At 51.7% G+C, this 26,136-nt stretch overlaps 10 protein-coding genes across 10 annotated transcripts; 5 read left to right on the top strand and 5 right to left on the bottom strand.

Moving 5' to 3' along the window:
* Positions 1 to 773: 773 nt before the first annotated feature.
* Positions 774 to 2,010, top strand: COCCADRAFT_49239 (uncharacterized protein; the record flags this gene model as incomplete). The annotated part of the gene is made up of 2 exons (XM_007715428.1): positions 774 to 1,758; positions 1,811 to 2,010. Coding segments are annotated over 2 exons (1,185 nt in total), but the record flags the coding sequence as incomplete, so codon positions are not given.
* Positions 2,011 to 3,934: 1,924 nt separating this feature from the next.
* Positions 3,935 to 4,864, bottom strand: COCCADRAFT_27319 (uncharacterized protein; the record flags this gene model as incomplete). The annotated part of the gene is made up of 5 exons (XM_007715414.1): positions 3,935 to 3,999; positions 4,054 to 4,314; positions 4,386 to 4,515; positions 4,685 to 4,697; positions 4,848 to 4,864. The coding sequence occupies 5 exons, from the start codon at positions 4,862 to 4,864 to the stop codon at positions 3,935 to 3,937; spliced, it is 486 nt and encodes a 161-aa protein (XP_007713604.1).
* Positions 4,865 to 5,142: 278 nt separating this feature from the next.
* Positions 5,143 to 5,334, top strand: COCCADRAFT_99553 (uncharacterized protein; the record flags this gene model as incomplete). The annotated part of the gene is made up of 1 exon (XM_007715427.1): positions 5,143 to 5,334. The coding sequence occupies one exon, from the start codon at positions 5,143 to 5,145 to the stop codon at positions 5,332 to 5,334; it is 192 nt and encodes a 63-aa protein (XP_007713617.1).
* A 1,648-nt stretch (positions 5,335 to 6,982) lies between these two features.
* On the top strand, positions 6,983 to 7,210 carry COCCADRAFT_99614 (uncharacterized protein; the record flags this gene model as incomplete). The annotated part of the gene is made up of 1 exon (XM_007715426.1): positions 6,983 to 7,210. One exon carries the CDS (start codon positions 6,983 to 6,985, stop codon positions 7,208 to 7,210), a length of 228 nt encoding a protein of 75 aa, XP_007713616.1.
* Positions 7,211 to 7,941: 731 nt separating this feature from the next.
* Positions 7,942 to 10,712, top strand: COCCADRAFT_37906 (uncharacterized protein; the record flags this gene model as incomplete). The annotated part of the gene is made up of 3 exons (XM_007715425.1): positions 7,942 to 7,965; positions 8,015 to 8,503; positions 8,556 to 10,712. The coding sequence occupies 3 exons, from the start codon at positions 7,942 to 7,944 to the stop codon at positions 10,710 to 10,712; spliced, it is 2,670 nt and encodes an 889-aa protein (XP_007713615.1).
* Positions 10,713 to 11,114: 402 nt separating this feature from the next.
* On the bottom strand, positions 11,115 to 11,612 carry COCCADRAFT_99569 (uncharacterized protein; the record flags this gene model as incomplete). Its single annotated transcript, XM_007715424.1, has 3 exons — positions 11,115 to 11,171; positions 11,227 to 11,425; positions 11,488 to 11,612. 3 exons carry the CDS (start codon positions 11,610 to 11,612, stop codon positions 11,115 to 11,117), a joined length of 381 nt encoding a protein of 126 aa, XP_007713614.1.
* A 3,666-nt stretch (positions 11,613 to 15,278) lies between these two features.
* COCCADRAFT_37904 (uncharacterized protein) lies at positions 15,279 to 16,971 on the bottom strand (the record flags this gene model as incomplete). Its single annotated transcript, XM_007715423.1, has 6 exons — positions 15,279 to 15,543; positions 15,598 to 15,993; positions 16,064 to 16,322; positions 16,378 to 16,512; positions 16,579 to 16,741; positions 16,948 to 16,971. 6 exons carry the CDS (start codon positions 16,969 to 16,971, stop codon positions 15,279 to 15,281), a joined length of 1,242 nt encoding a protein of 413 aa, XP_007713613.1.
* A 1,169-nt stretch (positions 16,972 to 18,140) lies between these two features.
* On the top strand, positions 18,141 to 19,124 carry COCCADRAFT_6119 (uncharacterized protein; the record flags this gene model as incomplete). The annotated part of the gene is made up of 1 exon (XM_007715405.1): positions 18,141 to 19,124. The coding sequence occupies one exon, from the start codon at positions 18,141 to 18,143 to the stop codon at positions 19,122 to 19,124; it is 984 nt and encodes a 327-aa protein (XP_007713595.1).
* A 967-nt stretch (positions 19,125 to 20,091) lies between these two features.
* COCCADRAFT_99640 (uncharacterized protein) lies at positions 20,092 to 22,911 on the bottom strand (the record flags this gene model as incomplete). Its single annotated transcript, XM_007715422.1, has 6 exons — positions 20,092 to 20,232; positions 20,284 to 20,424; positions 20,532 to 21,006; positions 21,090 to 22,209; positions 22,291 to 22,636; positions 22,705 to 22,911. The coding sequence occupies 6 exons, from the start codon at positions 22,909 to 22,911 to the stop codon at positions 20,092 to 20,094; spliced, it is 2,430 nt and encodes an 809-aa protein (XP_007713612.1).
* A 514-nt stretch (positions 22,912 to 23,425) lies between these two features.
* On the bottom strand, positions 23,426 to 24,054 carry COCCADRAFT_27312 (uncharacterized protein; the record flags this gene model as incomplete). Its single annotated transcript, XM_007715413.1, has 2 exons — positions 23,426 to 23,696; positions 23,864 to 24,054. The coding sequence occupies 2 exons, from the start codon at positions 24,052 to 24,054 to the stop codon at positions 23,426 to 23,428; spliced, it is 462 nt and encodes a 153-aa protein (XP_007713603.1).
* Positions 24,055 to 26,136: the final 2,082 nt, after the last annotated feature.

Raw genomic sequence — 26,136 nt, 5'->3', positions numbered from 1 at the left:
GCGCCGAGTATCAATGTGGGAGAATGATGTGCGAAGTCATTTTCAAAAGATCCCTGGCGGAATGGAGAATTTGGAAACGTGAGGGCTGCATTCCAGCTACTTGTATGAATACCAATATCAATCGACAGTGTCGAAAACGAACAGCTCTTTCCTGCGGTGAAAGCAACGCTGACTACCAATCATTCGATCCAGATGTGCATCGTTTTACAAGACCCAGGCCAAAAAGTTGAGACTGAGACTATCATAAATCTTCCCTGCCACGACTCCGTCGTATGTTTGCCAAGCACCTCTTAGTGCAACTACTTACGTATGTCGCGAGTATTGGTATGATGGGCACGTGATCACGATACTAGCGCACTTCTATCCGAAAGTCGCGTCAAATGGTCGCGTTTTGTGGGCCGGCTGCACTAAGGCTACAGGAACAATCCCACCCCACCGTGCCGTGAAAGGCATGCTCACCCTCGACACCAATACCAAACCATTCTTCTTTTCTTTTGTCTGCGCCATATTTACTTTGCTGCATGCTTTCTTCCCTTGTTAGGAGAGGTGCGTCGCTTAAACCGTCCAAGCCAAAAGATTCGCCGCTCTTCTTCCTTGTACAGCCCGCGCGGGCGCACTTGCCCCATACCCGCCCGTACCTGACGCACCCTCCTCGCGCGCGCCCTTCGACCTCACCACCATTCCAGGCAGACAGTCTTCCGAGTAGCCTGTCCAGCTTTGCCCCCCACATTCACAGCGGCAGTCTCTTCAATCGCCTACACACAAAAAGGACCATGTTCAAACAAGCCGTACAGGCACACGATGCCATCGCGTCGTCCTCGCCGTCAAATGATGCATGTAAACAAGCCTCACTCGGCAATGCCTTCAGCCGAACCGGGTCAACACAAACATCATCCGCGCGCACCCTAGGATATGGAGCGAAGCAGAATAATATTGTGGGGCAACAACGAGTATCGGGTCCCACAACACAAGGTACTAAGAGGACTTCAAGTGGCCTGTCCAAGTCACTGAGTTCACATGATGGCGAATTTGAGTACCCTTCACTCAGCATTGGAGGCATGGACAAAGAGAACGAACTTCCTGCCGCTCTCCACGCACCTAGCACTGGCTCTGGAATTCTTGAGACTGCCTTGTTTGACGAAGACGATTTCGACAGCGACGTGGATCTCGACGTAGAGGACCCCGCGACTAAAGGCACCGTCACATACCCTACATTACCCAGTGCACCCTCGACCATCTCAGGAGACTCCGGATACAATTCAAGGGCACAAACTGCAGACACCAAATCGGAGGTAGACAGTAGCCAGCCAATACCATGGTCATCTTCCCCAATAGAACATTTCAAAACACCCAAGAAATCCGAACCGTTGAGGGTAAAGCGAAGAACGCTACCGTGGGAACAGTCTCAAAAGGCTCAGCCCTTGCAAGAGGAGGACGAGGAGGACGAAGTCGAACCTCCAAAGAAGAAGCAATCAGTCGAACCCGAAAAGACAGTATCGACACCAGCACCGAAGGATTCAAATTCAAAGTATTATTGGAACACAACTCCCAGTGGGTTGAAGCAACAGCAGAAAGCATTCAGAGAAAATATGAAAGCACAAGCAAAGCCGACTCAAGGGACTGATGGTGGCGTCAAGGAGGTTATCAAGACGAAGAAGAAGAATACCGTGGCCCGCATATTTCTCAGTGAGGAGCAGCAAAATGTGCTCAAGCTCGTAGTAGACTACAAAAAGAGTGTCTTCTTCACTGGTTCTGCTGGTATGTGCAAAATATACGTTCCTTGTATCGACTCATCCACTGACCGCACCAGGTACTGGTAAATCTGTCCTACTTCGTGAGATCATCACAGGCTTGCGGAAGAAATATGCCCGCGAGCCTGATCGAGTCGCTGTTACAGCATCAACGGGTCTGGCAGCATGCAACATTGGCGGTGTTACTCTCCACAGTTTTGCGGGGATTGGACTTGGTAAAGAGCCAGTTGAAGATCTCGTCAAGAAGATTCGACGGAACGCGAAAGCCAAGCAACGATGGATGCGTACCAAAGTTCTCATCATGGATGAAGTTTCCATGGTGGATGGCGATCTGTTTGACAAGCTCGAGTCGATTGCACGGACAATTCGCAACAACGGCAGGCCGTTCGGTGGCATTCAACTTGTCATTACAGGCGATTTCTTTCAATTGCCTCCAGTACCGGAGTTCGGCAAGCAAGCCAAGTTTGCATTTGACGCAGGCACATGGACTACAAGCATTGAGCACACGATTGGTTTGACTCATGTCTTCCGTCAAAAGGACCCAGTATTTGCGGGCATGCTCAATGAAATGCGAGAGGGTCGACTGACACCAGAGTCGATATCTCGTTTCAAGCAGCTAGAACGTCCACTACCAACAGAAGATCAAAGCGTTGAAGCAACTGAACTTTTTCCTACACGCCAGGAAGTTGATCGCGCCAACACTACACGCATGCATCAATTGCATGGAAATACGTTCACATTCGAGGCTCGAGATGGCGGCACTATTACCAACAAGGAACAAAGAGATAGGCTTCTCCAGAGCTGCATGGTTCCAGAGCAAATACATCTGAAGAAGGGCGCACAAGTTATGTTGGTTAAAAACATGGACGAAACGCTAGTCAACGGATCACTAGGCAAGATAACAGGATTCATGACAGAGCAAATGTTCAACGTCTACAAAGAAGATGAGGAAGGTTTTCTTGAAAATGGGCCTTCAGACGCTGCCTTGAAGACGGAGATGGCCAAAAGCTCACTTGGGCTCAACACCAACCAAGTGTACCCCGTTGTACGGTTTGCCATTGCAGATGGCACAACGCGCGATTTGTTATGCAAGCGCGAAGATTGGAAGATCGAATTGCCCAACGGCGAAGTCCAAGCATCACGATCGCAAATCCCACTCATCCTCGCGTGGGCTCTATCCATCCACAAAGCCCAAGGCCAAACCCTCGAGCGCGTCCGTGTTGATCTTGGCCGCGTCTTCGAAAAGGGCCAGGCCTATGTCGCGCTTTCTCGTGCAACAAGTATGGCCGGTCTACAGATCCTTCGCTTCGACCCGAGAAAGGTGATTGCTCACGAAAAGGTGCGGTCATTCTACAGCAGTCTTAGTAGCGCCGAGCATGTCGAGGGCAAGGCAAAGAGCAAGACTATACTTGGAAAGATGCAAGCGGCCAAGTCAAAGAGAGCTGGCAATGACGACTGAAACGGCAAAGTACACGCTTGTTTGCATTAGTGGTGTTGTTGGTTGGTTGGGTTTATCACGGCGGCGTTTTTATCAAGCAGGACGAGGAAGCTTGCTCAGGTTGTGTACAAGGTCGGAAGCGCTAGACGATACAGGTATGTAAATGTTTCTACGATGCACACACGCACAATACATCATTACGCATCTTCACTCTTACTGGTTTGTCCTCTCGTCTCATATCTAGCGATATACTATCCAACGGATCATGTCAGTGTACAAACATCTCCAAGTAAAACAAGGAATTGCAGTCTACGCAATATACCTTAATTCTAGGTTGCCTTGATTACATTTGCATCATTGTGATCAACATTCATGTTGGGACTCTTCAAGTACACATGTTGCAACTCACGTTACAAAACCAGGACAGCAACAAGACAGATACATTTTGTTTACAAGCGCAGAATGAAATTGATGAGACCCTAGAATACACGCCGTCAAATGGATTGCCAAATGCACGCCAGCCCGTGCCATTATTTACCCCCCTCTCGCTCCCTTGTCGTAGAAGCAGTCTTTGTCCGTTCTTCCAAAGAGATACATATAGCACACTTACAACATGCCGCACATGTCAGTTGTGCGCGCTATGCACACAGAACATATCGTCGCACTCGATGAATCAATGCCAATACTTGTCTCTTGCAGATAAATGTTGTCGTATCGCGTCTGCAATCGTAGGCTATGTGATCGTCTAGCACTCATCGGCACCACCAGCCTTGGAGTTCATGAGCAGGGCAACGATGAGTCCGTAAAGACCTAAGCGCGCATTAGTAACGGACTTCATACAGAATCTGATGGAACGTAACGTACCCAAGACTTCAGCGAAAATAAGAATCAGGATCATTCCGACGAACAACCTGGGCTGCTGGGCAGTTCCTCGTACACCAGCGTCACCGACAATACCGATGGCGAAACCAGCCGCCATACCCGACAGACCGACGGAAAGACCAGCGCCGAGTTGAATGAAGTTGGTGAACAGCGAAGAGTGCTGGCTCAAGCCGTTGGAGATAAGCACGGACACGACGAGACCGTAGATACCAATGATACCAGCCATGACGACGGGAATAATATCTAAAGTACCTGTTAGCTGCATTCATGCAATATGAAAGTTCGCGATCAGGTTCGCATAGCGCGTAACGTACTCTTGACGATCAGGTCAGGGCGGAGGACACCCATGGCGGAAACACCAACACCGGCTTTGGCAGTTCCGTAGGCGGCGCCGAAGCAGGCGAAGACGATAGCTGACGTGCAGCCCATCGCGCCGAAGAAGGGCTATTGATCATTAGCCCAAGTCCTGCAATATCGCACGATAGTCGTCGCATCGTTTTACGACGATGGAAGCAACGTTGTCGCATCGCTTTGCGGCGATGGAAGCAGTGTCGTCGCGGTTCTGGTCGCGTCCGTCGGGAGGCGGAGCGGAGGTTGGTACTCGAGTACTTACAGCATAGGCAGGGCTATAGAAGCTTTGTTAGCTTAAGTTCTTCATATTCGTCATAACAGAAGCTTCTCCGCTACGCTGATGATAATAGCAGGTCCAGCTTATGCCTAAGAGGCAAGCTAGAAGCTGCCTGCATCATAGACAAGGGAGCTCCGCAAGGACTCACCAGAGTTCAGTCGACATAGTTGCGGTGATTTATGTAATCGACGAGTCGTCTGGAATGGTTTGGAGATCTTTCTTGAGATGAACGCGTGCAGTGGATGTGGCGACGGGGGCGTATGTGATGTCGAGGAGTGGTGACGACGGTTGGCGAAGAGCTGTACATCTGGGACACCCGCTTGACGCTACGCTCATCCTGGCACTAGCGCCACACGTGAGACTCGCCAATGCATTCGCCCCATCGCAAAGGCTGCCTCGACTCTTTAACACCTCACCAAGAATCTCTTGCAGCACCCGCAAACATGTCGTGGCGCAACCAAGGAATTACCGGTTCTAACAACATTCCTCTAGGAACTCGCCGTCGGTTCGGCGGTGGCGACGATGATGGCGGTTACAATCCCTCAGCACCCGCAGAGGGCCTGTCCGAGCTGAAGCGCGGTCGCAGCCCAGAACGCAGTAAGTCAATTCCCACACGTACCTACGATGCCCTCTAACATGCTCATTCTAGGTTCCGATGCTCCGCGACAGCGCAAGAAGCGAAACCGATGGGGCGACGCGAGCGAGAACAAGGCTGCCGGCCTGATGGGGCTGCCTACAGCCATCTATTCCGCCATGACTACTGAGCAGCTTGACGCGTATACTTTGCATCTGCGAATTGAGGAAATCACCCAGAAGCTGAAGATCAATGATGTTGTTCCAGCCGATGGTGATAGGTACGTGTCCGATTGTTTTCTTCCCTCCATGCGCTCCTTGGCTGACTGGCTCAGATCTCCCTCGCCCCCACCGCAGTACGACAACTTCGGTCGCCGTGTCAACACCCGCGAGTTTCGCTACCGCAAGCGCCTTGAAGATGAGCGCCACAAGCTCGTCGAGAAGGCGATGAAGACACTTCCTAACTACCATCCACCTGCCGATTACAGGCGCCCTACTAAGACACAGGAGAAAGTCTATGTTCCGGTCAATGATTACCCGGAGATTAACTTCAGTACGAAACTAACCCCTCTAACTCCCCTTTTCTCATCTTGCTCTTCCCCAGCCTTTGTCTTGACCAGCCTGCTCAGACTGCTGGATGTTTATGCACATCTAGTGGCATCTGCAGTATAGCTATGTCACTAACCCTAACCCTTTTGCTCATACATTATTTTTTTGATCATAAACTAACCGCAGCTTTTTGCACTAACAGTTGGTCTACTCATTGGCCCTCGTGGAAACACGCTCAAAAAGATGGAGACAGAATCCCAGGCAAAGATTGCAATCCGTGGCAAGGGCTCCGTGAAGGAGGGTAAAGGACGCTCGGATGCAGCTCACACCAGCAACCAGGAAGAGGATCTGCACTGCTTGATCATGGCCGACACCGAGGAGAAGGTTAACAAGGCGAAGAAGCTCATCCACAATGTCATCGAGACTGTAAGTTTTCCTGAATCCTATACCCTACAATAATACTAATACATCCAGGCTGCTTCCATCCCTGAAGGCCAGAACGAACTCAAGCGCAACCAACTCCGCGAACTTGCCGCCCTCAACGGTACCCTTCGTGACGACGAGAACCAAGCCTGTCAAAACTGCGGAGAGATTGGTCATCGCAAGTACGACTGTCCACAGAAGCAGAACTTCACTGCCAGCATCATCTGCCGCGTCTGTGGTCAAGCTGGTCACATGGCTCGCGATTGTCCCGAGCGCAAGGTTGGACAGCCTTGGCGCAACGACAACCGCTTCGGGGACCGTGGTCAGCCTGCAAGAATTGGCGGTGCTCCCGAGAACGAGCTCGATGCTTTCATGGCCGAAATGGGTGGTGGTGGTGGACAACCTCGTGGCGCAATCGAGTACAACAACAACAATGGTGCCAGTGGTGGTGACAATTATGGAGGAGAACGCCCTCTCAAGCCTTGGGAGCGCGGTCCTACTGGCGGCTCTGCACCTTGGGCGCGCAACGACGATGATCGTGGCCGTAGCGATGGTCACTCTTCTGCCCCACCGCCTTGGGCTGGTGGAGGTGGTCGTGGTGGTCAGTCATATGATCAGGGCTATGGCGCCAGTGGCGGCGCAGCTCCCTGGGCCGCTGGTGCCTCAGCTGCCGGTGCTGGTGGTGCTGGTGGTGCTGGCTATGGTTATGGTGGTTATGGCTATGACCAGAGTGCTGGAATGGGTGCTCCTGGTGCCTACGCCGGTGCTCCAGGCTACGGTGCTGCCCCACCTCCCTCTGGCCCTCCCCCTGGTCTTGGCCCTCTCTTCCAAAGCTACGGTTCTGCTGGAAGCCCTCCCCCGCCTCCGCCACCATCTGGCTCCGCGCCCCCTCCGCCTCCTCCGGGTGATGTCCCTCCTCCTCCTCCGCCTAGCGATGTCCCGCCCCCACCGCCACCTCCGGCTTAGACGAGTGAGCGTAGCAACAGCCGTAGCATAGGTTTTGGATCGGCATCTAGCCGGTTTTTGTATCTGTACTCACAGGTTTTAGTATTCTGATGGTCATTGCAATGTTGCTTCGTAGGCAGTCTGATGTGCGGTCTTTTGGGGTTTAATATATATAATACAGTCTGTGGCTAACATATGACCTTATATAGTGACACAGGTAAGCTCAATGGCGAAGCCGTGTGTGCCGGGACATTTCTACGTAGGTTATACAACGTAGTCTCATTTGTGCTCTGCCTGATCAGGAAGCGACCATGGGTCTATCTTAGTATAGCAGCAACTACGAGTTTTGTTTAATGTATGATGGAGCCAACGTGATTTCTACGCATGTGTATTAGGTTCGGTGTAATTAAGCTCATGTGCGTGTCATTAGGCTACAAGCGGAAAACAAGCGTGTTCGTGTGAGCATCTGTGCAGTAGTCTGATGACGTTGAAAGCCAAGAAGATACTAGTAGTGGGCAGTGGGACGGGCACATGGCGACAGGCTCATGTCGGCCATGCACTCTCAGCTGTCATTGCAGCCCTGGCGGTTTGACACTTCTGTTTGCGCCTGTGTTCCCTCCTCGATGCCTGCGTTACACGACCCCTCATTTTGGTAGCGATCGCACCCCCCGCAACTCACCTCACCAACACCATCTTGGTCAAACACCCGAGTCACGTCTCCCGCCGGCCGCCGCGCGCGCAGCATCGTGGCCATGGAGCGGATACGCATCAGCAAGGTATGTGCCTCAGTCTGTCTAGACTTGCACAACCTAACCAGTACTGCAGGTGGAAGGTGTATACCTTCTCCGCAGAGGTACACGCTTTGATGGCACGCTACATCTCATGCCCCATCACCTTGTCTTCAGCTACCTTCCTAGCCCTCCCGCAGATGCCCCTCCAAACTCGAAGCCTCCGCGGCAAAAAGAAGTCTGGATAACGTATCCAATGATAAACTACTGCGTCCTCAAGCCGTGTCCCCCAGTCCTTCGCCAGGAGTCCTCGATCCGCATCCGATGCCGTGACTTCACATTCTTTGCCTTCTTCTTCCCCGACGAAAAGAAGGCACGCGATGTATACGAGAGCATACGTGCCTTGTCGTGCAAGATCGGAAGGCTGGATAAGCTCTTGGCTTTCAGCTACCAGCCGAAGCCTCCAGAAGACAAACAGGACGGCTGGAGCATTTATGATGCACGCCGCGAGTGGAGGCGTCTGGGGATCGGCTCAAAAGATACGGAGAAGGGCTGGCGCATATCAGAAGTCAATATTGAATACAAGGTACTTGTCATGCGACAACCGTGGCTGGGAAATTTCTTGACGAATGGCACAGTATTCCGCGACATATCCCGCCCTGATCGTTGTTCCTACCGCTGTGTCTGATAGTGTTCTCCGATACGCTGGCGAGTACCGCTCACGGCAACGCATTCCTGCCCTCGTCTATCGTCACCCTATTAACAACTGCTCCATAACGCGTAGTTCACAACCCACACCTGGGCTCCGCGGAAACCGAAATGCCCAAGACGAGCGACTTGTGGCGGCTATCTGGGCAACCAATCGGGGATGGAAGCCGACAACTACCCCTTCTGGTTCGGTGGAATTCACTCCAGATACAAGTGTTGTAAACCTAAGTGAATCTAGTGCTAGTAGTTCCTTTGTTGGTGCAGGAGATGGGTCAGAAAACACAGGGAAACCCACTGTCGACGATTTGACCGCTTCGTCAGAATCCGATGCCGATCTATCCAGAGTATATGGAGCCCAACAGCGAAACCTGATTGTCGATGCCAGACCGACAGTGAACGCATACGCGATGCAGGCTGTTGGACTAGGCTCAGAGAAGATGGACCACTACCCTGGTGCGGAGAAGGCCTATCTTGGAATTGACAATATCCACGTTATGCGCAAGTCTTTGGATATGGTGGTGGAAGCTCTGAAGGAATCGGATCTAGTCCCGTTTCCCCCAAACAGGCAGCTGCTAGCCAAGAGTAACTGGATCAAGCACATAGCCAACATCTTGGATGGTACCGCATTAATTGCTCGTACAGTAGGAATCATGCATTCACACGTCCTGATTCACTGCTCAGACGGATGGGATCGTACAAGCCAGCTGAGTGCACTCAGTCAGATACTGCTAGATCCATACTACAGGACACTTGAAGGTTTCATCGTTCTCGTGGAAAAGGACTGGTTATCTTTTGGACACATGTTTCGGCATCGGTCGGGATTTTTGAGCCATGAGAAATGGTTCACCATCGAAAACGAGAAAATCGAACGAAAGTACGATGGTCCAGGGGCTGCTAATGCGTTTGAGAATGCCCTTCGGGGTGCGCGAGGTCTCTTCAACCGCCATAATGAGTCCAACGAATCGCTCAATCAACTCCCGGAAACTAACCTTCCGGACACTGTTCCAGACATCCCCGATGCCCCTCCGTTAAAAACTGTACCGACGGGCGCGGCAGAAGAGCATCGAGTCACCAAGGTCAACGAGCTATCGCCTGTCTTCCACCAATTCCTCGACTGCGTTTACCAACTACACTATCAGCACCCCACACGATTCGAGTTCAATGAGCGCTTCCTGAGACGCTTGCTGTATCATTTGTATTCATGCCAGTACGGCACCTTTCTTTTCGATAACGAGAAAGAGCGTGTCGAGACGAGAGCCAAAGAGCGAACAAGAAGCGTATGGGATTATTTCCTGTGTCGGAAACAAGAGTTCATGAATCCCAAGTATGATCCGGAAATAGACGACGCAGTTCGTGGTAAGGAAAGAATGATCTTTCCCCGAAAAGGTGAAGCAAGGTGGTGGGCTGAGTGTTTTGGCCGCACTGATGAGGAGATGAACGTCTTTGGTCCCCAGGCACCTCCCAGCCTAACGCCACAAACGAGCAATGCAAGTCACGACAGAAGCGGCACTAGCACACCAATTATCCATGAACCTATTGTCACTGGTACTGAGACGGTGGAATCAGCGACGGGTGCTGGCGCGGCGGTCCATCCTCCACGTACAAATGCTGTCGGTGACCGCTCTCCCAGGACTTCTAGCACACCTAAACCGCTTGATGCTGCCGCTGCACTCGGACAGGACCTGAGACAAGGAGTAATAGCGAGCTTCGAGAGGTTGGGCATCACTGGAAATTCAAATGCCAGTAAGGGAGCAAGTCCGTCTGAAGAAAGATCGAGCGAAGAGCTTGCACAAGAAGCAGTCAAGCCAAGTTCAAAGTTGAGTGTAGACCTGGGAGCAGTAGAGAAGGCGGAAGAAGTTACAAAGGAGTCTGACGTTAGACTTTCTGAGCAACCCACAGAGGAGAGTACAAAGAATGGTACAGGAGAAATAGCAGAGAACCTTGCAGAACAAAAGCCAGCTGAAGACCCAAGTCTTGGCCTAGGTCTGGGGGCCAACATTATCGAAAAGCAAGCCGAGAATCGGAGTCGGAGCCGCAAGCCAAGTCACAATCCAGAGGCTAAGGAGGTGGAGATTGAGATGCAATAACGTGAATGAAGGGTGGCTGGTCGATGAAGGAGCTTATCATGATGAATGCATAAATGATACCCAGTGGTTACTTATTGCAAGGATCTTAGAATGTGAATTCATATCACACTGTAAATGTTAGACACAGCTCGAGCAAATATAGTGGGCGGTAAATAAGTGTTATACGGTGTGTTCAATCATGAGAAAAAATTAGTCCGTAAACTTGTTGATTTTGGCAGAGTCCATGCTGACCTTCGCTCAGCATTTCATTCTCGGTCTATGTACAGATATACCCAGCAATATTTCATCCAGGCACTCCGGTGTCTTTCCCATTACATAGACCTTCCAGTTTTGTAGACTCCCACTCTCATCGCACATCCCAAAAAAGTATTTGGGAAGCTGGTTTGATAGTACTCGCCGCACTTAGATTTGAAGGCGCTCGACCTTGTCCTTAAGGGTGCGGATCTGGCCCATCAAGTCCTGTATCTTGTTAGTACATGTGGTTTCCTTGCAATTGTCAGTTTTTTCAACTTACAGAGGCTTCGTTTGTCGTGATGCTGGCGGCGATAACGGGCCTGGCAACGCCACAGGCACGGCCGAGAGCCATCTTGGAAGGGACGTAAACGTATGGCACGTTCTTGTCCTCGCATAGCAGAGGCAAGTGCAGAAGGATGGCAAGAGGGGAGGTGTCGGCGGCGAGGATGATCAGCTCACTGATACCACGGTTGAGGGTCCTAAAACGCTGATTGTTAGTCATTGCGCTTGACTCTTCGACAGTCGCATCGGGTATGCATACTTGGTAGCTTCGTTGGCACCCTTCTTCAGCTGCCTGTAGTGGGTAGCCTGCTGAACAAGGTCGAGAATCTCTTGCGACAAGGCCTGGTCAGCCTGGGGCCACGCGGCGCTGTTGTCCTCAGCCATTTCGAAGGTTGCGATAGATAGTAGAGGGTTGAGAGAAGGGTTCACTGCTGAAGCTCGTCCGAAGGGGGATTCCTACGCTCGATTAGCCTATGCGACTTGCGCAGTGAGTAGGCGACTTACACTGCTCGCTCGCCCGGGAGATATTTGTCGGTGAAGATGGTGGATAGTTCAAGATGTTGGAGCTTGTAGAAAATCAAAAAAGTTCCAGGCCGATCGCCTTGGCGGGTCTCACGTGCAGCGCTAGTGGTGCATGTGCTTGTCCGCTTTTGGTTGATGAGGCTGCGTCTGGAAGTCACGTGATCTTGGTTACTCTAATCCTATGTAGATGCGTTGTGTTATATTTCGACATTCATAGGGTTTGAAGCTAATAAGTCTGTTGAATATCAATCTGACCTGGAGGCATGCACTCGAGTCTTCTTAGCTCTCTGGTAACTTGGACCGATGTTATCAGAATGATCTATGCACTATTGCTTTTTATGATTGCCCACGTCGCAATGTGGAAATGTATAGAACCTGATGTTTTACTATTGTACTGTAATTGTTTCGGTCAACTTCAAAGAAATACATCGCACAGCGTATTTTTCACAGAAACACATAGACGATTTTTCATATACCCCTTCGGTTGCCCTATGAATGTATTTCAAGAACCTACCTACTGCATCTGGCCCACTTAAAGTGGCATAAATAATAGCCAATACAAACCCTCGTTTTAATCACACAAACATTGAGGTATTATCAAGAGAACACGGCGGGAATATGAATAAACATGGGCTCTGGCCTTTGACACAAAGTTGTAGTCGAATTGAAGATCGTGAGGATGGAGGTTGAGATTTTACATCGCGTTAGTGTATCCTTTTTTACAAGTAGAGGAGTACAAAAAATCTTATATTTCGCTTTGCGTTTCGACATCTACATAGCATGTTGCTCCTTGAAATTCTTGTGTGGCTAGGTAGAATGGATAGTATGGAGATTGCTGAACAGACTTGTGGCGGACTTAGTCATAGCCGTGTTTTTTTCTATTGAGTTTTCTTGTGCATGTGCATTGTATATTGGATGTTTTTTCCTCATTGGAATTTCGAGAAAAGAGGGGTGGAGTGAGAAGTGTGAAGTGACAGGGAGGAAACGAGTTAAGAAAAGAAGAAAGCTTCTACAATAGCCAAGATCGACTATTAACATTGATTTGCGTGACGTTTTGAGAAGCATTTCTGGTAGCATACGTTACAGTATTTTGATATCAGATAGATGCAGTGCTAATAGCTCGAATCATCGATTGGTTGCCTCCCAACACGGCGTGGGAAGAAAGAAACGACTGTGGTCATTAATTCTTAGCATTGAGTAATATCTCTCTGGATCGGAATCTACCGATTATCATATACTGTTTGGGTATCTCAGAAATGGATAAGATACTAGATACCCATGTATTGGGAACTAGTGGTTCGCCTCCTAGACACAAAAGTCCAAGATCAGGATACTAGCAAAGCATATATCCTAATCCAAAGATATAACCATCGTTCATTTGAGATGCTTGAACTTGTACGAGTGGAATGAAGTCATCGACATACCCGATAATGAAACTCGCAGCAGGAATGTGCCAAGGCGTCGACATGGAAAAACAATGCCTCTAGAACACCCGAAAAATATAAAAAAGGGACCAAGGAGTAGTCTAGCCCTCTACCAAAAAAAGCCGTTGTAAAATAACGATCGACCCGGACCCCCACACCGCACAGTCTACATAACGCTCATCCTCAACCACATCTACCGGTGGGTTGTTAGCACTTAAATCTCCCCTTCTTCCTCCCAAGTATTCCCTCATCATAACCGTTCGCTGTCCCCAAAAAACAAAACAAGAAATAAGAAATAAAAAGACAAGTCAAACACTTAGAAATCTATTGCGTTCCTTTACCGGCAAGTTCATAACAGCAATAATATTACACAAAAAAAGCGTGACACTGGCCACCTCCGCCCCGTGAGAACTAGCTAGGCTTTACGGTACTTACACTAATAACTTTATCCCAACTAGCTAAAGCCCCCCCCTCTACATACACAAACGCCCCAACGGATGAATCCAACGCTTGAATTGCCCTAACTCCAGCCCCCGGTTATATTACCAATCCCAAATCGCATAAATTCGCAACTTATCATTTGCTTCAAACGAACAAGGGAAGTTAAGCGGCCAATTCCCAGACAACTGTGAATTTGCACTCTTTTATTCCCTAATGTCACTCCCTGCTTTCTGGGAGGTAGGTACCAAAAAAAAAGAGAGAGAGGCACGTGCAGAAAAATTCGGGTGCACTCTCGTATGATAATATACGAGGTTTAAAAGCGAAAAAAAAACACCCCCAGCACCTCCCGAATATCTTCGGTATCTGTCTACTTGCGCCCCCCACCCCCCCCTTCCGCGCGGCTAAATCTGAGGGTGGAGGGGAGGGGAGAGAGTATATTAAATGGGGGTGTGGGTTTCAGAAATGGCGTGTATGTCTCGTGGTGCGATTGTCTCGTGGGGGTACTGTTTTTTCTCCGTAAAGTGAGTGGGGGGGTTGGGCTCCGGAGTGTGTGTGTGTGTGTGTGTGTGTGTGTGTGTGTGTGTGTGTGTGTAGTTTTGCTTTCATAGCAGGAGTGATTACTTATAGAGTGTGAGATTTTGGTTATTGGGGGGAAAAGCCAAGGGAATGGTGAAGGGAGGGAGGCATTTTTTTGTAACTACGTACGCAAGCCGACATCAAAGATCACGCAAGTCGAATCAAGCTTTGCTCCAAGCTCTCTCTCTCTCTCTTCCAACCAGCAGTGGGAAAGGGACGGGCAATGGGGTTGTCAACTGTCGCGTGGGCAGCTCTGACTCGCATGATCCCATCGCTCAGCAAGGAAGAACGAGTGGTATGTGAGTACACTGCCTCAACCACGCCGACGGAATCGCCCAGCACAGTGGCCACGCCCAAGGCGACCATGTGTGATGCACAAAGTGGATCCTACTCTCCATATGCACTGACGTTACGCCTCTCCCGTCAAGTCGGAAGATCGCCTCAGGGTCTTAGCGAACGAAAAAAAAGAAGCATTCACACGGGAAGGGGAAGGGGGGGGGTCCATGGAGTTGAGACAAGACAAGCCCAAGGGTAGTGACATTGCCTCGCCAAGGGCTGGGCTAGGGAAGGGGTGACAGCAGTTGGTCTATGCAAGACGATCACAGGACTAGAGACTAGAAACCGGTCGGAGCTGAGATGTGCTAGTAGTAAGTATATTAGCCTATCCGTTCTGTCGGAGTGGATTCACCCGAGTCCGGTCGCGGGAACAGGCTAAAGACAGCCCGAACGGGGGGGATTTTTCTTGCTTCGATCTTCGCATGCCCCTTCCTAGGGGTTCTGCAGGGCGCCACGTTATGGGAAAGACACTAAAAGGGCTTGCCCTAGCATGGATCTGACAGATCCGGCGATCGCTCAAACCTGGTCGTCGAAGTGGAGTCCATTCACGCGTGGGTCAGTGCGACCGGGAAATATGCCATGATACACTACACCATGCCGCCGATCTGGGGGTTACATGTAAACAGTAATTGCGTGTTTCATGGCTGGGAGTCAAGCAGGGTGAGTAGGAGCAAGGAGGCCACTCGGGCGGTGGTGGGAGCTCTGCTCAAATGAACAGTATAGTACGGATTTTACTAAATACCAGCGTGATCTACTTTAGCGACCAGACGCCATTTTCTTCAATGATATCGATAGGACGGTTTTCGTCCAGAGATCTTCGGCCGGCCTCCAGAATGGCTGTTGTCGCGATGGTGTTCTTCAAAGTTGGTAGTGGCCGCGCATCCAATTCTTCGAGAGTGATTTCACCCGCGTTGAGCTTGTTGACAGCATCAATGAACTTTTCAAATGAAATGTATCCGTAGCCAATTTGGCCTGCAAAGTTGCCCTCTTCATCAGGGGCGTACTTCATGTAGAATCTGTAGCTGGTCAGTACGCGAATCGGGGGTTTCTCCGTGTCCACTCAAACTTACGGGTTGTACCACAGCAAGCCGGTCTCGTCATCAGTGACGTCGTAACCGCGCTTGGCCTGGTTGACACGAATTTCTCCGGTGGATGCCATGTAATGGAAATACTGATTCGAGTGCACACCTGCCTTTTGTGGTGCTGCCCAGCCAGCTGTGTAGACACCAGTTCCAACTTTGCTGGGGTCATCCTTCTTCACCCAGTTAGTGAGCAATGTGATGGTATCCTCGGTAGCGGGATCGCAGCCCAGTCCGGTAGCGATTCCCTTTGCTGCACTCGCCATGACGCGTACTGGCTTCCAACCAGGAACCATGGACTCGTTGATATCGATGTGGTGAGAGTTCAGGTAGTAGGAAATGTCGGAATCCACACCGGCCCATGCCTTGAAAGTCTCTAGCTGGCTCCTGGAGGTCTAATTAGATACTGCTTACATTCTGCGGCAAACTAAGAAACCAAGGCGGAAAAGAAACATACTTTGGCTGGCTCATGTACGAGTAAAAATAGTTGAAATCGCCCAACTTCTGCGCCCTGAAGCGCGCATCAGCGTACGCAGGGTCGTATCGCTTGTGATGCTCAATGTAGACAAATACATTGTGCTTCTTTGCTTCCTCGAGGAGTTTTTGGTGGTGTTCTAGCAATTTGACTGCGGGCTTTGTGATGAGAACGTGAATTCCACGCTCAATGGCGTAAAGGGCAATGGGGTAGTGAGTGGTGTCGGGCGTAAAGATTGTAACTAACCGACGTCAGCGTTATTGCAGGGGTAATTCTACTATCAACTCGTAACTCACTCGCACTGCCTTTTGGAAGCGCATCAATCGCCGCCTTGTAGGCATTTGGGTCCGTCTTGCCCTCTTTTGGAAACTCCTCAAAAGACACGTCCAGATTGTTGTATGCCTCGGAAATGTTCTTTTGCAGATGCTCACCTGACGTCAAATCAGCGCCTTGCATATTGGGGGCATATGCAAGTCCGGGGCAGCATTGTTACTCACGGATTGCAGGGAATTTGCCGCCGGATGTGCCGACCATGGACAGTTTGCCCACCTTGCCCCGTCTTCGGAGGTCAAACAGTGTCAAACCTACGACACCAACCTTTTTGTCAGACTTTGAGGCACCGCCTCCGACGAATCCGGTCGTGTACTCTCCAGTACCGACCTAGACGATGCATTAGTGTATAGTTTCGCTAACTTGATTGCGCTCATACGAAAGTGCTTGAGGGGGCGACAAATAAAGCCGCATGCAGCTTTCAGTATTGCATGACATGTCACGAGCTCGAGAGCAAGCCATGATGGGGTAAGAGGGAGAAGGAGGAGGAGAAAATAAAAACGCGTTGCCGGCAAGGAACTGCTAGCAAAACTTACCATGAGAACTTCTACCGGCGCCATGATGAATGTCTGTTCTGGTGATGGAATGGATAGTCCGACCAGGCAATTGTGAGCAACTCCAGCAACTCCAGCAGTGTCAGTCGTTCACGGGATTTCAAGAGAGGGAATTCAAAAAAGGGAGACCAGCTGAGGGCTTAATTTGAAGAGGAGTCTATAACCAATACCCGACACATGGCCTCATCGGCGTTTGAATGCATGTCTAGATGGCGGAAGATATATCGCCAAGCAGCGCGATGAGGGGCACGAGGGGCACGAGGGGCGCGCATGTTGTGGCCACAGCCGCGGCCGGATGACGTTAGAGCCATGGTGCTGTTCGTGGGGCTGAATGCGCTGTACTGTATGTATTGAAAAAAAGAGGAGGCCCTTGCAACGGCGGTTTTTTTGTTTTGCTGTTTGTGCACAGTGCAGTATGATAGACTCTGGTCGGACAAATAGGATCCGCGTCAGCCCACAAGCATTGGGGGCTGGTTGGGTGTCAGCGGAGGGGAATCATGTTGTACGTAGTAATGGGTGCGTGGTTACGGGTAGTGGTGCGAGGGTGGTGGTGGGGAGGGGGGCCTTGCAAAGTTTCCCCAGGGCCAAGCACAGAACCCCCCACGTTGACCACGGCGGCCGCCATTGGTGGAAGAACATAAATGTAGCATTTACAGGGCAGACGTCGGGGGACGGCGAGACTGCGTCTGGCATGCCACCTTGTCTTGCGCTGCAGCATGTTTCCATCCGACAGCCGCCGTGTTAGTCACTACTATACAAATGGCCGCATTCTGTTCCCGCCCTTCGCGCTCATGTAGCCCGAGAGCCGTCAGATGGCCCACCGCGTTGCCCCCCCAGGAGTCTGATGCTGTCACTGCCACAGGCGAATCGAGGACGCGCAATCAGTGAGATATTGACCACGGTACCACGATTAGGCTCTGCCGCACCTAGCTCTTCTGGCCTCTAATGCACCGACTGTCTCCATCTCGCTGTAGTATTAAAGCTGACCAGACCCGTGCCCGGCCATGGTGGCTGCTAGTTTTTTTTTCTTCATCCAAAATCTTGTATTGCTATCCATCCATTGCTATCTATACGTATATACATATACATATACAGATATATACATATCCCTCTCTTTTCTTCCTTGCCGTTTACGTGCATCCTGATTTGATTTGCGCCTCCCCCTTGTAGCAATCATGGCATCCAACGGTAACGGCACCAATGGCCACACCAAGCAACGCACGCCTCTCCGACCAGGCATCTACTCGCCTACCATGACTTTTTTCAACCCAGAAACCGAGGAGCTAGACATTCCAGTTATCAAGAAGCACGCAGTACGACTTGCCGAGGCCGGCCTTGTCGGTCTGGTCACCATGGGATCAAACGGAGAGGCCGTGCACCTATCGCGAGCCGAGAAGACTGCAGTCACTCGAGCCACACGTGAGGCTCTTGACGAGGCTGGCTACCAAAACGTGCCCGTCATTGTAGGCGCATCCGAGCACGGCATCCAGCTCACCATTGAGCTGTGCAAGGAGGCCGAGGCCGCTGGCGGCGAATATGCCCTCATTCTGCCCCCCAGCTACTACCGCTACGCCATTGACGAAGACGCCATCTACGAGTACTTTACCAAAGTAGCAGACGGCTCCCCAATCCCCATTATGCTCTACAACTACCCAGGCGCCGTAGCCGGCATCGACATGGACAGCGATCTCCTCATCAAGCTCGCCAAGCACCCCAACATTGTCGGCACAAAGTTCACCTGCGGCAACACAGGTAAGCTCACACGCGTGGCTCTGGCCACCAACGCCTGCACAGCAAAGTCCAACAGCGGTGGCTACATGGCTTTTGGCGGCATGGCCGACTTCACCGCCCAAACCGCTGCCAGCGGCGGCTCAGGCATCATTGCCGGCGGCGCAAACGTTATCCCCAAGACGTGTGTCAAGGTGTGGAATCTCTGGGCTGAAGGCAAGTACGAAGAGGCCTTTGAGCTGCAAAAAGTGCTCAGCAAGGGCGACTGGGTCTTGACCAAATCTGCCATCCCAGGCACAAAGTCGGCCATTCAGTCATATTACGGCTACGGTGGCTACCCTCGCAAGCCCCTCAAGAGGTTGTCGCAAGAAAAGGTTGATGCTGTTGCTGAGGGAATCAAGGAGGTTATGGAGGTGGAGAAGAGTTTATAATTTACTTGTTCTCAGGAAGAAAAGAAAAATAGATATCCTTGTTTTATTTTGTTTTATTTCGTGTTTCTTGTGTGACGTTCATGTTAAATCTCCCCTCTGAATGTCTGCATGTCTGCATATCCCCTTTTCCTGCTGACCTGAAGATACAACCACACTACATACACCGGAACCCAGCCAACTAGCGTCACACAACTAGTTGCGTAATATAGAGAAAAAAAAAGAACAGTCCTACCTGCTACTACTAGACCCCGAAGCGGTCCCCCGGAATTCACCACTAGTTTCCATTCTTTCTTTTTTCTTTTTCTGGCTATTGTGTCCATTGGTGTCTTTCCATGTCACACTCACTGTCCATTAGGGAACTAAAAAAATACACTGTCTCCTCTGGTCGACACTACGTCGGCGCCTTGACCCAATACAGAAGCTGCACCGACGACGCTAAAGGAGCATCTTTCTGAGTGTCCTCCCTTCGCTGGCTAGTCTCAGACCCTGATTCATGACACCGCACCCCCATGTAACCCACCCAGCGCACATCTAGGGGGAAACGGCCGTAACACTGCGTTTTCGCTTCCTTCTTTCCCCTCTCATTGGCTTACTATGATTGGTGGACACAAGCAACGGGTGGTACAAGAAAGGTAATCGAGATGAGAAAAAAAAGTCAAAATACGAGGCATCGGTACCCGTTTGTTTTGCTTGATTACATTGCTCCTAAATCACTTCAAGGGAGAGAGAGAAGAAAGAATAAAAAACATTACGGAACAAAAGGTTTTGAATGTAAAAGTCGGGTCGTAACGAAGCGAAGCGCGCCTTTTTTTAGTTTTCCATGCCATCGTAATCCCGCGCAGTTTCCCCCCAAATAGTCGTAATCGTACAAATCCCTGGGTAATAGTAGTGTTTTAGCCAAACCAGAATCCATCCAGTTTGCTCCCTGACGCCGAAAATTCACTTATTTAATGCAACCCAAACCTATCTAAATTGCTAGACCGTTGCCTAAACTGGTCCATCGGTATAGCGAGAGCACCTCTCTCCGTTTGGCTGGTGTCATCTCCCTCGCATGACCATGGCCCTTGATTTGAGCCAATGTGGATATCATAACTTTCCGGAAGTTACGCTGTGCGAAGTCAGTACCCTGCAGATTCGAATAATCACACAAACAGCTTACCTGATACTCTGTGTTGAGCGTCACCACAGCGGCTTCGTGCGCCCGTACAATTGTTTCGCAGGCACGGATCACATTCTCGTTGGTCTCGGTCGACAGCTTGTCGGCCAAGAGCAACAGAATCAAGCTTCCTTGGAGCAGATACTGTTGATTGGTTAGCCAGGTTCTCTACAAAAGTAATGTAACAAGATTAGGGCTGGCCATGTCTGAAACTGCCAAATCCCATCAAATTAACACGGAGTCTCACTTACCATGCCGAACAGGTAGGGCATAAAGGATAGGTCGGGATCGACATCCAGAATTACATCGACTGCATGGGCCGCTGTGATGGCGTTTGAAGTCGCGGCGAGGAAAGACGGTGAGCACACCCACATGTTGTCGTCTTCCAAAAGCGCTACTGGATCCCATTTGCCGTGCAACAGAATATGAAGCACGTGCATGATGTGTGTGGCGTATGCGGCAACCTTTTTTGTTTGGTGAATCCATTCGGCTCGAACCGGATCCGGTGTAGTGTTTGGTTGTGCTTCCTCATTCGGGCCGCAGCCGTATTGCGCTTTGAACTCCTCAATACTGTACGCGTACCGCTCCAATTGGCGGGTAATTTCAGCCTCATGAAGTTCCCAAGATGACCGCTGACCGAACCTTGGGTGGTTCTTTTGCGCATTCAAATCTACAATGTCGCCAAGGATTGTCATCAGCGGCAAGAAGAAGCCAAAAACATCGTGTCTACATCACGTCAGTACTACTCAAATGACGAATCGTGGGAAATGAGATCTCGGGAATGTCTCGGGTAAGGGACTTATACGTACGATGTGCACTGGAAATTGAGTCCCCGCTTCCGTGGTCCTGCGTGTCCAGTGTAGAATTCACCCTGTTGCCAAAGAGTGTCGGGGACTGGTTGAAATAGATCCTCGCACTCATTATCCAGCATGGCCAGCGGGCGGTTATAGCAGAGTCCAAGATGTCGATCAACCATGTAGAGCAGCCACCACAACCGTCGCCTCTCCTCTTTCATTTCTTCGATGATGGCTGCAGCTGGGGTACCTGCGGGCGCTTGGGTACCGGTACCGTCAGTTACGCCAACATCAACTTCTCCATCAGTCGCGTTTCCTTCGTGTTCTTTGGGCGGCTTTTGAGACAGTTCTCGGCCCAGCTTTAGCTCCCTAGCTAGCGACCATGCCGCGTTCCACCACCTCAAAGAAGCCGCCTTGTACTCGCTTGCTGAAGTAACCACCCCAAGGTTGATATATGTAGCAACGTCGTCTAGCGTGCTGGTTGGTGGCAATGCTCCGTCTGCTCTTCCGTCGTACCTCCCTATTACCCGATCCACGCCAAAAGCGTCGTGAGCAGCAGAGGTAACGCCAGGTCCAGGGGTGAAGCCGTGCGAGGATGGAGAATGGACCAGGGGTTTCAATAGTTCGACAGTCAATTTCCACAGTTTTTGGCTAATGATGGCTCTTGCTGAAGGTGATGAGGTGAGATAACTGGCCTCGCTGGTTTGAGCTGCAACCCAGAGCATACTGGCTAACAGGGCTGGACTGCATCGCCTCGGGTTATGTTGACGCAAAAAGCTCCGTTTCCTAAAGACGGATCCAAGAATGTATGGGGAGACGGGCTCCATGAAGACAGACGAAGAGCTCTGAAAGTAGAATTCGAGAAGATCGCAGGCGGTGGGGATGTTCATGATGCTACCAAGATGTGGTAGCAGCGGCTTCAAAACAGGGTATCTGCAAGAAAGCATGGGGCCACTGTGCTGTGATGAGTTTGCGCTAACGCCTGACTGTGGCGATCCAGTGTCTGCGGAGCCATAGCTGTGAGGTGAGGACTGTCGTGCGGCTTGTTGGTAGTGCATGTGGTAGGCCATGTTTGCGTATTCAGTGGGGATGGATACTGGAGTGCCATTGGAGCCGGGTATGAGGTGGATGCCTGCTACCTGTCAGCAAATCCAAGCCAATGCAGAGTACTTTGCATGCATGTGCACAGTACTCGACGCTTGGTCGTTCAACGTACCATTCATGGCATACATGAGCTCCTCGCGCGGCATCTCGGCGTGCATTGGGGGGTAGGCGGCACCTGATCCAAGGAGCAAAGGGTCGATCATCATGTGGTTGACAGGAGGGTCAAAAGCGGCGCCAGAGTTCAAAGCCTGCCAGTCACCTGTGGGTAAGCCGGTCTTGGTCGATGGGAAATGCTGTACGACGGGCGTTGCTTCTGATTGCGACCATACATCCTCTTCCATTTCGTTCATGACGTTGGGCCTCTCAAAGTAACCGTTGATTCCATTTGGCGTCTGTGGGCTACCGCCGCCGCCACCGGCAGCAGCTTCTTCTCTTTGCTTCTGGATGTGTCGCGGGACCTAGGCAAGGTGAGTTTTGGGGATGCATGGATGGGGTTGGGTGAGCGTGGGGGTGTGGTTATGCTTACTTTTCCTCTGCGTTTCTTTTCACGGTTGTACTGGCAAACATATTCAAGTTCTATGCAGCGCGAGCATGGTGCCTGACCGTTACACCGTGTGCGCATGCGGTGGCAATGATCGCATGCGCGGCTTACTCTGCGTTTGACTGGTGCTGAGCCTCTTCGCTCAATCTTTGCCGCGTCCTGTGCTGGTGGTGGTGCTGTTGTGGACTCCATGTCTGTTGAAGGTTGGTCAAGTTGAGAGACGTGAGTCCAAGTGAGTGCCTTTTTTGTTTGGTGCTAGAAGGGATGGTGAGCAATTGGAAGAGGTCAAGGCGGTAAGGGCACGGAGGCGGACGTACTGAGGCAGAGTGATGGTGGCGGCCTCGACGAAGAGGCGAGAGACGGTTAGGAGAGAAGCAAAACGGGAGTGACGTCGGGGATGAACAGTCGAGGAGGAAGGAATCGGCAGCGGTAAATCTGGGGACAAGCGCGGGTCATGGGATACTTGGGGAGCATATGTGGGCCTGGGACAAAGGTATAGTGGTGCTAACCAGGTGCCGAGGAGACAGGCGGGCCAGGACGAGGGATGCAGCGACGGTTTTGCAGGGTCAGTGTGACGATCTGTGGCTTGAAGATTCCATGCGTCCACGCGGGCTTCGAGAAGCGAAGTCTGGTGTGTAGCAATATCAGAGGACGGAATGTTTAATTCCAACACCCATGCATGGATGTACGAGGGGCGGCCCATTGGCTACGGCAACCAGGCTCTGGGGCAGCTCGTGGCAGGCATCACGACACGGCTGGCAGGGGGACCGTTGGCGGCGCAAGAGGGCGCCATTGGAACGGGTAAAACGACATTAGCCGGTGGTTGCTCACCCTCACAGTCGAGGGCAAAAAGCGGGGCTGCACCACCACCACCACCACCACCGACGACGACGACGCACCCGACTAACAGCAGACTAGCAGGCACGCACACTGGCAGACTACTGCGGACCTCTCTCTCTCTCTGTGTGTGCGTGCGCCTACGGTAAGTAGGTATCACTGCTGGCGTGTACATAGACATGTACATAGTACTGCTATTCCAGGCTGCCCCACCCATCTGCCCGCACCCATGTCCCTGTTCATGCCCCATGCCCATGTCCATGGCACACTCGCACTTGCACTCACTCTCACTCAAACTCACTCTCACACACTGACGCTAGGTACTCGAGTAGACGCCAGACAGTTCACGCCTAGCGCCTCCCTTTGTCCATTCTGCTCGCTGGTCGCTGCTTCCTCGTTCGACGTCGACGACGACTCACCGCACGTCAGCTTTGCCGCCCATCCCTGCTGCCTGTTCCTGCGGCCTTCTCCAGGTTGTGGCTTGTCGCGCCTGACCATGACAAACGCTCCCGCGGGGCCGAGTCTGTCTGTCTCTCTTTTTCTCTCTCTGCCTCTGCCTCTTGCGTCGGAGCCATTGTATATATGGTAAGTACGAGTGAGTAAGTAAGTAGTCTAGAGTACCTAGGTACATGGCATGCCGCTCTCTCCCCACCGCCACGCCTCGCCTCGGCCAATACCACATGCACACGCTCTGCTGCCCGCTGCTGCTCGACCATCCCATGTACATGCTACTACACTGCTTCCTTTCTCGTCTTGTTTCTGCTCCTGTGCCCGACTGCTGAAACGCCCTCGCCCTGTCGTTTCATACCCACTACTGCTACTGCTAAAGAATAACAATAATAATCATGCTCCTTTTGTTGCTCCGTCACGCCCCCCCCGCCCACCGTCACACGTCACAACGTCAAAACATGCACGCCGCCCTGCCACATGAAACCCAATGCCGACGGCGAACTCCTCGTGGCCGGCGTTGCCTTTGCGCACCCGCCCGCCAAGCCACCCCCGGCAAAGGCCTCGAACTCACGAGCATGCTTGAGTCCTCGCCGTATCCACATGGCTCGGCCTAGCCTGCGACGTGGTTTCCGGCCTGCTTGTGCTCACTAACCTCGACTACCGCACACTGCACACTGTCCGCCTGTTGCGCTGGGTCAAGCCTGTCGACCATGTACCAAGTACCCTTATTCACGCTGTCGGGTCCTGGTCATGCCGTGCTGCGCGCTCATTGTCCAGTGCCACCGCCGCTGATGCTCCCGCCCTGCACCACCGCGCACAAGCACACGCCGAGGGGCTCGGGCGGCGTTTCTGGCAAGCTAAGCGAGCCCACCATGCCTGCAACCCCGACTCCGACATGTCCTCTTCGGCCAACGTCACCATTTCCTCCGTCCAAATGTGGAACACCACACATTGGCCGTATTATTATCAAACCTGCCCACGGCCCTGCCCACCCCTTCCAGATGCAAAGGTGAACGGTCCAGCTGATGGCCGTCCACTCTGCACACGCCCCCAGTACACATAAGTGGACCACAGTGGATCTGCACGACAGCATGCCACCGGCGGGTCCGCTTATTACTTCCCACGGGGGAGGGGACAGCCTGGCTTTTCTCGCCCTTTGTGTCCCAGGTACACTCTCTCATCCACGCATCCCATACAAATCACACCCAACCCCTTCCTTCACATAACTCGTCCGTATTAATCTTGCAGTCGTCTCATTTCTCCATTTGCTGCATTTCCACCACATTTCTCTCTAGCCTGCTGTTTCAGCCACCTGCTAGCGCCCGCCTGCGAGTACCTCTGTACCAAGACGAGACCGCTCGCCGAAGCAGAGACATGTCATTGTCGAGCTCCGCCGTGCTGTGATCGCCGCAATTTCTGTCCATGCAATCTCGTGCATGGAGATGAGAGTGCAATCGCCGGCCCGTTGAACGAGCTTGTGCACGCAGTCCTGCCTGCCTGGCCGATAGACGTTGAAATTGCTTCTTTCTGAAAGACTCCGAATGGACAACTGCCCAACACGCCCACCTCCCGCTTTGGCACCAGGCCACACACGGCCAGGACGGGATCCACAACGGCCGTACCTCCACACTTGGGTCTGAACAGTGTGACCCTCGCCGGGCTCCTGCATGTAAGCGACAACGTCTCGAGCAAATCACACCACGACCTGAACTCTCCTCAACGCTGCCCACTCCACTTCAGATTGCACGCTGGGCCACTGCAGCCAGCGCAAAAGAGGCCATCAACCCATGGCAATCTGGCCACACAGCTCACACAGCTTTTTTCATCGACCTGCTGTATTGGTTGCAAGCCAGAAGACGACCCACGCGCTCCCTGTAGATTACCTGACCGCTCATCGCCTAGGCGCCCCCACAAGGCTGCTGCCATGCACTGCGCCCTACCTACAGTGACGCCAAAGCACATGTTCGCAGCCTTTTGTGAAGAAGATGGCTGTGTCCAATTTGATTTTTGACAGGCCCTTGCCACGCGCTACATCAACGTGCCTAGGTACACATACAAGTCCCGTATATTAAGGGTCCAACCATAAGCCACTTGATCATCAGCGATATAAAAGGACTTGAGCCACACCTC

This window comes from Bipolaris zeicola, assembly GCF_000523435.1.
Source record: "Bipolaris zeicola 26-R-13 unplaced genomic scaffold scaffold_105, whole genome shotgun sequence".
Taxonomy (NCBI): domain Eukaryota; kingdom Fungi; phylum Ascomycota; class Dothideomycetes; order Pleosporales; family Pleosporaceae; genus Bipolaris; species Bipolaris zeicola.
The sequence above is the reverse complement of the archived record's forward strand: the minus strand, read 5'-3'. Positions and strand labels throughout refer to the sequence as shown.